Source organism: Physeter macrocephalus, chromosome 17 (genome assembly GCF_002837175.3).
Source record: "Physeter macrocephalus isolate SW-GA chromosome 17, ASM283717v5, whole genome shotgun sequence".
Taxonomy (NCBI): domain Eukaryota; kingdom Metazoa; phylum Chordata; class Mammalia; order Artiodactyla; family Physeteridae; genus Physeter; species Physeter macrocephalus.
In genome coordinates, this window is record NC_041230.1 from 41916587 (window position 1) to 41929882 (window position 13296).

Sequence of the window (13296 nt, forward strand, 5' to 3'; positions counted from 1 at the left end):
GGCACTTGATAAACGTTTACTGAAGGTGGATTATGTTATGAATAACTGTAGAAATTTATTATTATTATTTTTTAAATTTATTTTGTTTATTTAGTTTTGGCTGTGTTGGGTCTTTGTTGCTGTACGAGGGTTTTCCCTAGCTGCGGCGAGCGGGGGCTACTCTTCGTTTCGCTGTGAGTCCTTCTCATTGCGGTGGCTTCTCTTGTTGTGGAGCATGGGTTCTAGGCATGCGGGCTTCAGTGGTTGTGGCATGCAGGCTCAGTAGTTGTGGCGCACAGGCTTAGTTGCTCTGCGGCATGTGGGCTCTTCCCAGACCAGGGCTTGAACCTATGTCCCCTGCACTAGCAGGAGGACTCTGTACCACTGTGCCACCAGGGAAGTCCCTAGAAATTTAAAACTAAAAGGAGGGAATTCTCTGGTGGTCCAGTGCTAAAGAATCCGCCTTCCAATGCAGGGGACGTGGGTTCGATCCCTGGTCGGGGAGCTAGGATCCCACATGCCTCAGGGCAACTAAGCCCTCGCACCTCAGTCAGAGAGCCCGCGTGCCACAAACTACAGAGCCCACGCTCTCTGGAGCCTGCGCACCACAACTAGAGAGAAGCCTGCGCATGACATCAAAGAGCAACACAACAAAGATCCCATGTGCCGCAATTAAGACCCAAAGCAGCCAAGAATTAAATAAATTAATTAAATTTTAAAAAATAAATTAAAAATAAATAAATAAAACTAAAAGCAATCTTAGTGATGATTTAGTACAACTTCTTTATCTTATAGCCAGGGCTATTGTTGTCCGCTGACACTAATTACCCCGTTTTTTGCAACTAGTTAGTGGCAAAGCAAGTACTGTAACTGGTCGACCAACCCTAGGCTGATGCCAATTCAGCCACTTCCTAGAAGTCAGATAATAGGAAGATGTTCGTGCCCTAAAGATCTAGCAGCTGCATAGAAGCCCAAGGAGGGTTCAGCCCTTGAAATGCACTGAGAGGGAGGGAGATGCAGCTGAGGCTCGGCAAGAGTGTTTGTTCACCCTCGTGGCTGTTTCATTCTGGCTGGTCATTGGGCAGCGGGTCGGTCACCTCTGTACTCTGGCAGCTGTGGAACTGGTTTGGCAGCTGCTCATTTGGGTGCAATATGGTATTTTGGTGTTTCCTTTTCAGCAAACTAAATAAATTGGAGCAATTGGAGGAACTGAACCTAAGTGGCAACAAGCTTAAAACCATCCCCACGACCATCGCAAACTGCAAAAGGCTGCACACTCTGGTGGCGCACTCCAACCACATTAGCATTTTCCCGGAAATACTGCAGTTGCCTCAGATACAGGTACTTCTGTGCGCTGGAATGATGTCTGGGGGTGATGGAGGGGTGTGACTGAGGCAGTTCTCTTCTCCTAAGGAAGAGGAAAGTGGCGGTTTGGGATCACAGTATATTTAATTGACTTCTGGGAAGAAATTAAATTCCCTTTGAGGATATAGTAGGACATTGACCCTTAGGGAGTTAAGAATTAACTTAATCTCTCTGTTTTCCTCTCAGTTTGTAGACCTAAGTTGCAACGACTTGACCGAAATCCTGATTCCAGAGACTCTGCCTGCTACTTTACAAGACCTGGACCTAACTGGAAATACAAATCTGGTTCTGGAACACAAGACGCTAGACACATTTAGGTAGGAAGACTTATGAAGTTGAATCCACATGTGCTGTAACTCCCACCAGCCTTGTGTTGTTCTTCTTAAGGACTGTGGAGACCTCAGTTCATTAAAGGAGTAGAATGAATTAGATCATAAAGCCCCTTGGTTCTCGTCTTTGAGTCAGTTTTCGATGGGTGTTCTGTCCAGCAGTCAGCCCATGGATATTCGAACTCAACATCGTGGGTACTGCTCAGCCGTACCCCAGTATCTTTACAGGGCAGGTGTGGGGCTGCACCCCACAGGCCTGCAAGCCCTGTACTTGCCCAACCTCGAGACCAAAGAAGGAGCCCAGAGTCAGCACCAGAGACATCATGTTTTAACGGGTAGGGGGATCTTACATGTCTGAAGCAAGGTCCCGGAGCAACACCCCACCGTGTGCAGCATCTGGTGGGCAGGACATGGTAGTGTCTTTACTACTGGGGGAGAGGGAGGTTACCAGTTATGGAGGGAGGTTGGCTCATCAGTTACCTGGGAAACGAGCAGCGGCACGCCCGCTCGCCACCCCTTTGATAAACTCTCATAGTAGAGAGATTTCTGATCTAAAGATGAGAACAATCACTAGCTGGGGCCGAGTGAAGTGGGGGCGGGGAGGTAGGTATGCAGGCATTTACCAGTCAGGCTCTGTGATCCAGAGGGAAGGTCAGTCAGGCGAGTAGGGTGTGGGTGAGGCAGGCACTGGTTGGGCAGGGTCGTACAGAGAGCAAGAGAACAGCCATCTGAGTGGTGTGATTGTACAGCAGGCATAGGTAATTTAGGTGGCACAGATCACATTACATTACATCTAAGACAATGCAAGCTCATTCATTGTACCAAGACTTCACGGTATCAAAATACTTAAAATAAGTAGACAGTTGAAACTTAGAAATCTTTGTTGTGCTTAGTTTTTCGTTGAAATGAACGGCATCGATTATAACAAAATTGGCCCCTATTTCTTCCTCCTACCCCTTTCCTTTCTCTCTCTTCTTGGCCAGTGGGTCAGCATACTACTTTCTTTGGTCTCTCTGGAAATTAGTCTTGGTCTGTCAACAGATTATTTTATAAAAATGTAAATTATTGTTGGGATAGCTTCTGTAAAGTACAGAAGCATGTACGGTTTAAACTTCCCTTCCTCCACTTCCCACAGCCATATCACCACCCTGAAAATTGATCAGAAACCTTTGCCAACCACTGATTCTACAGTTACATCAACCTTCTGGAGCCATGGACTGGCTGAGATGGCAGGGCAGAGAAACAAGTGAGTATCATGGCCATGGAGACTGAGAAAGTTCCCCTGACATCTGGGAAAGGATCTGGTGCTGAAAGCTAGGCCATGTTGTTCTCCTGTTGGACATAAACAAATCACAGAATGCCAACACCAGATAAGAGTCCTCTGAGACCATGATCCAGTAAGACAAAACAAGATGAATGTGCAGTCCACAAAACACCCACACCCCATCCCATGACTAAGATGGGTGACTGCTACTTTCTTTATCAATCACAGCTTTGTCCCCATGCTAATCTTCTTTCCCTGTAGATAAGGTTTATTGAGGTACCCAACCATAGATTCAGCCCTGCTTTCTGACAGCACCCAATCTAGTATGATCCCCCACTTTGTTAGATCTTCCCCAAAATGACCCAGGCAGACACAAATCCTGTACTAGATTTTTTCCAATACCCTCTTATATATCCCAGAGTCCCATGGTGTGCTTTCTCTTGTTGCAAGGCATAATAAACTCAACTTCTGCAGCCACAGGTATGTTGTGCACCGGGGGAGTCTTTGGCTGAAGGGTGTTGATACTAGTCCTTAATCATTACGAAGAGAAAACATCTAATTTTCCCAGCCTTCCACAGCATTGCAGAGCTAATATGTACTGCCCCTGAATGTGGCTGAATTCCCCCTTTTCTTATGGCATCACCTCTTTAAGATGCTGCTTACTTATCTTCTGTAGCACTTTTTTCATGTGTAGATTAGGATTTACTACTATTCTTCTCCACCCTCAGTCAATACTTACTTTTTTAAAGAAGGCTCCCCGGAGAAGAATGCTTTACCACTAACTTTCTTCGTTGTTTGTCTTTCTCCTGTTTCTGTGATAGGCTATGTGTATCTGCTCTAGCTGTGGATAACTTTGCAGAGGGCGTGGGAGCTGTGTATGGCATGTTTGATGGGGACCGAAATGAGGAGCTCCCTCGCCTACTCCAGTGTACCATGGCAGATGTGCTTTTGGAAGAGATACAGCAGTCAACAAATGACACAGTTTTCATGGCTCACACCTTCTTGGTATCTCACAGGTAAGCAAGTGGGTTGAATAATTCCTAACTCGGCCCTGCTTTTGGAAAATAAATCTCACTGAGCCAGAAGGTCAGGGTCTCAGTTGTAAGTACAGGGGCAAGGTGAGATCTTGCTCTTTGTTTTGTGACCATTCTCTCCATCAGTACTGAATGTGGGGACTTTGGCTCTTTAAAGAGCCTGTGGAGGCATCTGTTTTCTCTGTTGAAACCGAAGGCTGCTGAGAATCTGGAAAGCCCAGAAATCATGGCAAAAGGTTGTGTGTGTGTATGCGCATTTCGGGGAAGGAAGGTGATAATCCTTTATCCGATTCTCCAAAGCGTCAGTGACCTACAAAAGGTTTGTAGGTCATCAGATTCTTGTGTTTAAAATACTTATTATTGGGGATTTACCAAGTAATCTCCTCACTGAAAAGTCTAAGCCACTTGAGGGCAAAAACCTTATAAACCAAACTGTTGAAAATCTCTTGGTGGCTAATAGAAAATCTTGCACATCAGGTGGGCTGCATAAAGGGTACATACAACTGGGAGGCTGTACCTTTGTATAAGAAGGTTGAAACGGAACAACCTGGAGCCCGAGGTGGTTTTATCTGTCATTATGACACAAAGATGTTGGGAAAGGAGTCTATTTTTCAGTAATAGAATTGAGCCTAGGGACTTGGCAAAATAAAGGGTGTGGGAAAGGAAACTCAGTTTATGAAGCACTTCCCAAGAGCTGGGCACTGTACCAAGCATTTTTCATACTGTATCTTTAATTTTCAAAACAAGCTGTGGAGGTGGGTATTTTAATCAGAAAAATTTCTCGGAGCATCAACTTGCTGAGGATCTATAGCCCATAAATGGCAGAGCTGGAATTTGAAACCAGATCTTTCTGATAGCATCTGCTCTGTACTTAGCGTTGTGTACCAAGTGCTGAGGGGGATGGATGCCATGTGTATGGGAGAAATACAAGGAAAATTATGGGCCTTCCTTCAGGGAACTTACAGCCTAAGTAAGTGGTTCACAAAGTGTTGTTCTAGGACTAGCAGCCTCAGCATCACTGGAAACTTATTGGAATGTAGATTATGGGCCAGCCTCTTACCCACTGAATCAGAAACTCTGGGGGTGGGCCCAGAGTTGTCTTTAACAAGCCCTTCACGTGTTTCTGATTTGCTACCGTTGGGAGCCACCGAATTAGGTCATTGTAGTCTATGATCAGACAAGCGGAAGCAACAGAGAAAGCCGCACCTTGTCTCCTTTACCCGGACCCTTTTGGTAAAATTTCTCAGCTAAGAGTAGAAGGCAAGGCTGTCTTCACCATCATCACCCACATCAAGAGACTGCCTTCAGATGGAGGAGGGTGAAGTGGCTTCAGTCACACGGTAAAAAAACGAGGGAGTCATGGACATGAAGGACCACTGCTTTCTTCTAAAACTAGCTGCCATGTTTTCATTTTCTTTTCTTTCTCAACAGGAAATTAGGAATGGCTGGCCAGAAGCTGGGCTCTTCTGCTCTCCTTTGTTATATCCGTCCTGACACTGCCGATCCAACAAGTAGCTTTAGCTTGACCGTGGCCAACGTTGGCACGTGCCAAGCAGTCCTGTGCCGAAGTGGGAAGCCAGTGCCCCTGTCTAAAGTCTTCAGCCTGGAACAGGACCCGGAGGAGGCTCAGAGGGTGAAGGACCAAAAAGCCATCATAACAGAGGTGAATCTTGCTCTCCACCGGTCACTTCCGCTCCCCAAATCTAATGAATGCTGTTCTGCATAGAACAGTGAAGGTCCATTTTCTTCCTATCAAGCCCTGTAAATTGTATCCAATCCTGAAAATAGTAATAAAAGAAAATCTAATGAGTAGCTAATGACTAGCAGAAAGAAAAAGCAAATTAATTAGAAATGAAAAATCCTAATTTGTGGTCCTGGAGACTTAGATATAGTATGTAAAATAAATGTAAATGTCCTCCTTGGTTAATTTTCATCTGGTTTGTTATTCCAAACAGAAGAAAAAAAGTTTTATAGTTTGACATCCCTGTTCTGAAATGAAAAGTTTCACAGTGTTTTTCCTTTTTGTATTGTATATGGCTTAGTATACTCTGGTATTGTTTTTTTTTTTAATAAAGAAGCATCAGTATCTCTATAATTTTTCTCCCTTTTCAGAAGTTAGCATAACGTTTTGCTTTCAAAAAGACTTTAGCAATTACATGTGAACATTGTATACTGCAAAGCAGAATTTTGTTCAGATCTTTTGCCCATTTTTAATTGGATTGTTTGTTTCTTTATTGTTGAGTTCTTTGTGTATTTTGGATACAAGTCCTTATCCGAAATGTTTTGCAAATATTTTCTCCCCATCTGTGGCTTGTCTTTCATTCTTTTAACAGTGTCTTTTTTTTTTTTTGTGGTATGCGGGCCTCCCTCTGCTGCGGCCTCTCCCGTTGCGGAGCACAGGCTCCGAACGCGCAGGCTCAGCGGCCATGGCTCACGGGCCCAGCCGCTCCGCGGCATGTGGGATCTTCCCGGACCGGGGCGCGAACCCGGTTCCCCTGCATCGGCAGGCGGACGCGCAACCACTGCGCCACCAGGGAAGCCCTAACAGTGTCTTTTGCAGAGCAGAAGTTTCTAGTTTAATGAAGTCCTGCTTACCAATTTTCTTCTTTCATGGGTCATGCTTTTGGTGGTGTATCTAAAAACTCATTGCCAAACCCAGAGTCACTTAGATTTTCTTCTGTGTTATCTTTTAGAAGTTTCATCTTTTACATTTAGGTCTGTGTTTTATTTTGAATTAATTTTTGTGAAAGGTGTAAGCTGCTCTGTGTCTAGGTTTTTTTTCGTTTTTGGCATGTGAATGTCCAGTTGACATAGCACCATGTTTTGAAACAGACTGTCCTTTCTTCATTGAGTTGCCTTGGCTCCTTTGTCAAAGATCAGTCGACTATATGTGTGGGTCCACTTCTAGGCTGTCTGTTCTGTCAGAATTCTGTAATAAGGACCATAAAAGATTCCATCCAAGGAAGCACAAAACCAAAAAAATGTATCATTATAATGTGGTTGATGCTATGGAGATTCTGGAAATTTGGTCTTAGGAGAGTCTTTCAGTCAAAACAAAAGATAAAAGATAACTTTTTGCTTGATTAGTCTATTACAGAATTTAGATAATGTTGTTCAGATTTTTCTTAGGGAGTCCTGAACAAGTAGGAAACATTTTTATAACTACAGACATTTATTGTTTTCTTGTTATTTGCTAAGCATTGTACTTTCACTGTTTTGTTTAAGCTTCACAATAACCCCCATGAAAGAAGTGCTTTTATTTTCATTTTACAGGTGAGGAAAATAAGATTATAAATTTTGAGAGTTTGTGACAAAGTCTGATAAATGAGGCAGGATTTTCACCCAAAGAATGACTGCAACTATGAAATTAGTATATTGAGGGCTTTAGCAGTTTTGTTTGGTTTTATCTTGAGAAGAAATCAATATGAAGCATCTGGCAGATAAACATTCCCAGCCTGCAACCAGGGTTATTCCTTTTCCCCTGAGTTTAGAATTACATCGTTCTTGGTACAACCATTACAGAGTAGGTAAATTATGCCACAGATTTCAGACTTTAGGCATTATTTGGTGCTTTAGCTATAAACATTCTCTTAGCCATTTAGTATCTTCAGTCCCAACTCTGCCTTTAAATGAGAAGTCATATTTAGTGACGCATCTGAGTTTTGGCCCCTCCAAGAATACTAGTGATGGGGAATTGATAGTTTTGCTTATTGTTTTTCTAACAGATGTTTCTCTATTTAAGAACATGCTGAGGACTATACTTCATGTTAGAGCAAATATCTTTTGACACAGAGGTGCCTTTTAACCACTTAATTTTAATTGGTTTTAACTCAGTCCTCTGAACTATTTGCAGAATAATAACCCATTTGATATTTTGTCCTTTTAGAATTCTATACATTTATTTTTCATAAGTCCACTTAAAATTACACAGATCCTAGGAAAAACCACATAACATGTCAATTCTGTTTTTTTGTAGAGCCCTAAGCATTGTGATCTAGAGAGATAAAAAATTCTGTGTCACTGTTGCTTGTTTCTCAGAGTTTGCATTCTGCTTGTCTCTAGGACAACAAAGTGAATGGGGTCACCTGCTGTACCCGGCTGCTGGGCTGTACATACCTCTACCCTTGGATCCTCCCCAAGCCCCACATATCTTCCACTCCACTTACCATTCAGGATGAGTTGCTGATTCTGGGAAACAAAGCATTGTGGGAACACTTGTCATACACAGAAGCAGTCAACGCAGTATGCCATGTACAAGACCCGTTAGCGGCTGCCAAGAAGCTGTGCACATTAGCGCAGAGCTATGGTTGTCAGGACAACGTGGGTGCCATGGTGGTTTATTTGAACGTTGGTGAGGAAGGCTGCACTTGTGAAATGAATGGGCTCACCCTCCCAGGTCCTGTGGGATTTGCTTCAACCGCCGTCATCAAGGACCCACCCAAGCCAACCACTCCTTCCTCCAGTAGTGGTATTGCCTCTGAGTTCAGCAGCGAGATGTCCACTTCGGAGGTGAGCAGTGAGGTGGGATCCACTGCTTCTGACGAACATAACACTGTCGGCCTGGATGCTGGCTGGCTTTCAAGGCCAGAGAGGCGCTGCAGCCTCCACCCAACGCCCACAGCAGGGGTGTTTCAGCGCCAGCCGTCTTGTGCGACTTTCTCCAGTAACCAGTCTGACAACGGCCTGGACAGTGATGACGACCAGCCCGTCGAAGGCGTCATGACAAATGGCAGCAAGGTGGAAGTAGAAGTAGACATCCACTGCTGTAGGGGGAGGCAGCTTGAGAACTCTCCCACTCTTAGGGAGAATTCTCCTACCCCGTGCCTCGAGGAACATGCTAGAGGATTCGTTTTTGGGATCCGAAGACAGAACAGTGTGAATAGTGGCATCCTTCTCCCAGTGAGCAAAGACAAGACAGAGTTACAGAAGTCTCCCTCCACTTCCTGTCTCTACGGAAAGAAACTCTCCAATGGCTCGATTGTGCCCCTGGAAGATAGCCTGAACCTCATCGAAGTGGCCACAGAAGCACCCAGGAAGAAAACTGGCTATTTTGCTGCCCCCGCTCAGCTGGAGCCAGAGGACCAGTTTGTTGTACCTCGTGACCTCGAAGAAGAAGTGAAGGAACAAATGAAACACCACCAGGAAAGCAGGCCTGAGCCTGAGCCCAGCGAAGAGGGTCGGACCGAGCTCACAGAGGAGTTTGACACGGCGCTGTAGTACTCCCCTGGGGGCCACGGCGCTGGGAAGGCTGTGAGGTGTGGGGTAGGGCACCCTGCCAGGGGCACTCTGCCTCTGCATTTCTAAACCACAGATGAGAGGAGGGTAGAACTCAGAGCCAGAAATGGTGAGAGCCGTCAGGGTCTTGCTCTGGATAAGCTAGTAAACACCATCAGTGTTCAGTTTCACATTTAACCTGCATTGGGATCCCCAGGGCTCCCGGGGAGCAGGCAGGCATGGCCCTGTACCAGTCCTACCACCTGCCATTAACCCTTTCTCTCCGAGGATAATTTTGAGAATTTGCCTGCCTGGGCAGGAAAGGGACTGTTTCTGTGGAGGAAATAACTGAAGATTGATTCCCTTTACTGATTGCTGCTGTTGGATCTCTGTGACAGAGAAATCACCTTATATCTCAACCTGACGGGATGCGACGTGACTAGTCACATGGCTTTTCTTTCTTCTCTACGAGAATACAGCCTATCAAAATGATGTTTATTGGAAATGTAGACCCAATCAAACAGATAATTTATGTATGTGATGTAGTGAGAGCACTTTTCATTGACTGTGAACTTTCTATTTTTGAATCTGCACTCGAGCCAGTCTTCTTAGAGGCAGCCCAGCGCCTTTGTCCACAGGCAGGATGATCGTCGGGTGTTGGAGCCGGCTATGAGGGTACTAGGAAGGGCCCTGGGAAATTGATTTAACTGTTGGATGTCAGACTGTGAAAGTTCCTGAGAAACAGGGGGAGTAGGACCTTCTTTGGGGGATGAAGATGGGGAAGGAGTGAGGACTAAGACTACTTCCCCCCAAATCACAAAAAGAGAATAACTCCTTGACACATGTGACACCTGCTAGGAACCTCCCAGCAGGTCACAAGAGAGGCATTTGGGGATTGGCCTCGTTCCATAACATGTGACGGAGATGGCAGTCAGCCTCCTAGCATGCAGGGCCAAGGCTGCTGCTCACATCCAAGTAACCTTGAGTTATAGATGACTCGGAACAGACCGAGGCCGAACGGGCACAGATGGATGGGTGGAGCCTCCAGGTTAGGCGGGTTCCTTCTCTTACTCTAGAGCAGAGAGATGGTTTTCTAAAACATCAGGAGTGAGTTGAGGGTTCACCTCTTAATGTTTAACAGAGTCTTCTTCTGAAAATGCTTATCCATCTCACATGGTTTCACAGTACTGGGCTCAATTTCTGAAAGACTTAATTGAGAAAATCCTAAGCTTACAGAAAACCTGGTTTACTGATTTTTTTTGCACATTCCATGTAACCCTTGCAAAATGCAGTTCCTTCCATAATTCTGTTCTGTTGCCTTTTCTTTTAGAAGATTTACTTAGGAAAATTAATTCCTCTTTATTCCTGCGAAGTTTTGACATTGCTTAATGTTACCCAGTGGGGAATGTGCTTTGAATTTTTAAATACTTTCGCAATTAAAAAGAAAATAGAGCGGAACCATTTTTAATTTGTTTCATGAGAAACAAAATGTTAAAGATGAGGTTAATCTATACATATATTTGTCTTTTTTTTTTTTTTTTTTTTTTGGGCGGGGGGAAGTTTTGTTAAAGCAGTGGTAGAAAACCAGATGACCACTCCACAAATCGTTATGTATCCTCATCTTCTCAGAGGCCCCGTACCCATGTGCGTTAGTGGGGTACACTCTTGGGGGGGCTTCCATACCAATGGCTGTCTAGTGTTCAACCCATCAAGGATCTGAATTTGAGCCCCCAAATTATCAGAAACACAGCTTTTCTGTGTCAAACTACTGGTTAGCCACTGCAAAATTTTAGAACTCAGGTCTTGATTTGAAGTGGGGAACATAGTGGTTCATGCAAAGTTCAGGTGCTGTAAGAAAGATGGGAACAGTAGTGTGTTGCCGCCTTATTTTTTAATAGAAAAATGGGCGGGGGAATGAAAATGAAGGAAAAAACCCAAGATGATAGTGTTGGAAATTATTTTGGGAATATACCACTTCAATAGTATAGTCTTTTAAAAATTATCCTTTATCTGTGAACCTTTTCTTGTCTTTGTTTCCCACCCTACTAATTGGAACCACCACAAAACCCAGTTATGAAATGACTTTACTAAAAGTAAATGTATTTACTTTTTAGTCAGAAGGACCCTAAAGTTCCAAATGTTCTTTTATGTGGTAGATTTATGTTCAGGAAATGTTAGGTTGTATGAAAACCTTTAATATAGGCTACACCAAAACTGACTACTCTTTTTTGTAACTTCCTTTGATTCATTTCCCTCTATAATTGCTCTTTGTTAAAATGGGATGAAAAGGCCATAGCCCATCACCAAAAATACACAGAACTCTTTTGTCCTATGAAGTAATTTACAGTTATTGTGTGATCTGATTAGGTTGTCAGGTGGTGAAAGCCAGTAATCTTGTCTCCAGGTGAATGTAATCTACTTCCCAGGACTTCACCCAGAGGATGTGTTCCCCAGGCGGGCAGAGGCCCGTTGATCTCTAGCCCAGAGAACCCGGCCTCTGCATGATTCTCAGGTCCTTGTGCGTACCTCCCATTTAATAGAGGCGTTTAAGAGAATTTCTGAAAAAACATCACTCCTGCTTAATGGGAGCAGTCCAGGAGTCCCATGGAAGAAAGAAAAGTACACAAGTCTTGGCAGCCATGGTATTTTTATTTTTATCCAAATGGATTGAAAATACATTGGAAAATTTGAACGCTAGTATGTCATAAATCTACCGTGCTACCATAGTCATTGAATTACCACTCCTCATTACAAGAGAGGGCTTTATTATACTACTGTAGAGTGTATGTGTGCAATAAGTTGATGAATTCATTTTCCTGGTGTATAGAAGAGCCAATACAAGCAGCTTGGTAATCACTGGGTGCTATTTTCTAGGAGATGGAGCCAGTGAGGTTTGGCTGATCTACTGAATATCAAATGATGCCCTTCTTTCCATGTAGGCTTTCAGCAAAAACAGGTACTTGGAAGCCACAGGCTCACCTTCTCTATCTACTCAATAATTAACTAATGAAGAGACCTCCATAAGGGAGCACTTGGCTGTTATTGATAAATGTACCAATTATTAAATAGTCTCCAAGCCATTCAGTGATGTCCTCAGCATCACTATAGAACTGTCTTGTGTCACTTTTTACTTCCCTCTGGGTGGGGACTTTCAGACTTCCCCAATCATGGAGGCAAGTCAATCTTTCTCTCCAGTTAGTGACTTTTGCCCCATAGTTGGGTAAGCACTTCCTGGGTTGAGAAAAGCAGCTATAGTAAATCCTGCTCTGTTTCCCTCATTTGATGATCATTCATTCAATCACACATAAGCTCCTTTGAAATTTCATGCACTTCTCCCAGAAGCTGTAGGGTTTTCTCTCACTGTTGCCAGTGGATGTCATCCAGACAGTGAATTCATATCTTATGGTTTTGTGCAATCATTGTCATATTGTAGTCCTAAGACTCATTATAGTGTATTTTTGATATTTTTGAAATGTGTTAAATTTTTTAATTCAATAATATGAGCCAGAGCATGTTGCAGCAAATCTATTGTTTGTAAAAAAAAAATAATAAATAACAATAATAATAAATAAAATAAAATGGAATATCTTTTTCATGGCTTTGTTTTAAAATGGAGTACCTGTTATTTTATAAGTACTTTATTTTAGCATGAAACTGTAATTTTCTCTAACTTGTATGTGAAATTAGTTTCTTAACCAAAAGCACCTTTAGGATTTTTCTGCTTTTTCTTGTTGTAGGGGAAGATAACAAATGAAAGCACATTCCATAACACTCTGTGAAGTTATGGGTTAAGGCAAGAATAAATATTTTTGATCACCATTTAAGCTGAAATAGCAATAAAGATTTTTTACATTAAGAAATATTATATTCTGACTTGGTTTATATGTTTAAAGAAACCCCAAAGACAGGAAGCATGGTCCTTATTTCCATGCAGTTATTAGCTGACTAGAGGGAACTTAATTTGTAAATAATCTACAGCTCCTCTTAAACAAACCACAGAACTACCAGTGATACAGAGGAAGTAAGTGGGTAATCTGGCCATCTTGTCTGTCCTAATGGCTTTGGTGTTAGAGTTTAAGACAGTGGTGAGTCTTGGCTCACAAAGTACGTC

At 43.2% G+C, this 13296-nt stretch overlaps 1 protein-coding gene across 1 annotated transcript in view; it reads left to right on the forward strand.

Moving 5' to 3' along the window:
* PHLPP2 (PH domain and leucine rich repeat protein phosphatase 2) overlaps window positions 1-12700 on the forward strand; it is a 72938-nt gene extending 60238 nt beyond the window's left edge. The window contains exons 14-19 of the mRNA XM_024124975.3: window positions 1158-1320; window positions 1531-1661; window positions 2809-2919; window positions 3759-3953; window positions 5403-5634; window positions 8034-12700. Of these exons, the coding sequence (XP_023980743.2) occupies window positions 1158-1320; window positions 1531-1661; window positions 2809-2919; window positions 3759-3953; window positions 5403-5634; window positions 8034-9188 (1987 nt within the window). The 3' untranslated portion in view covers window positions 9189-12700. The remainder of the gene's footprint in view (window positions 1-1157; window positions 1321-1530; window positions 1662-2808; window positions 2920-3758; window positions 3954-5402; window positions 5635-8033) is intronic.
* The last annotated feature ends 596 nt before the right edge of the window (window positions 12701-13296 follow it).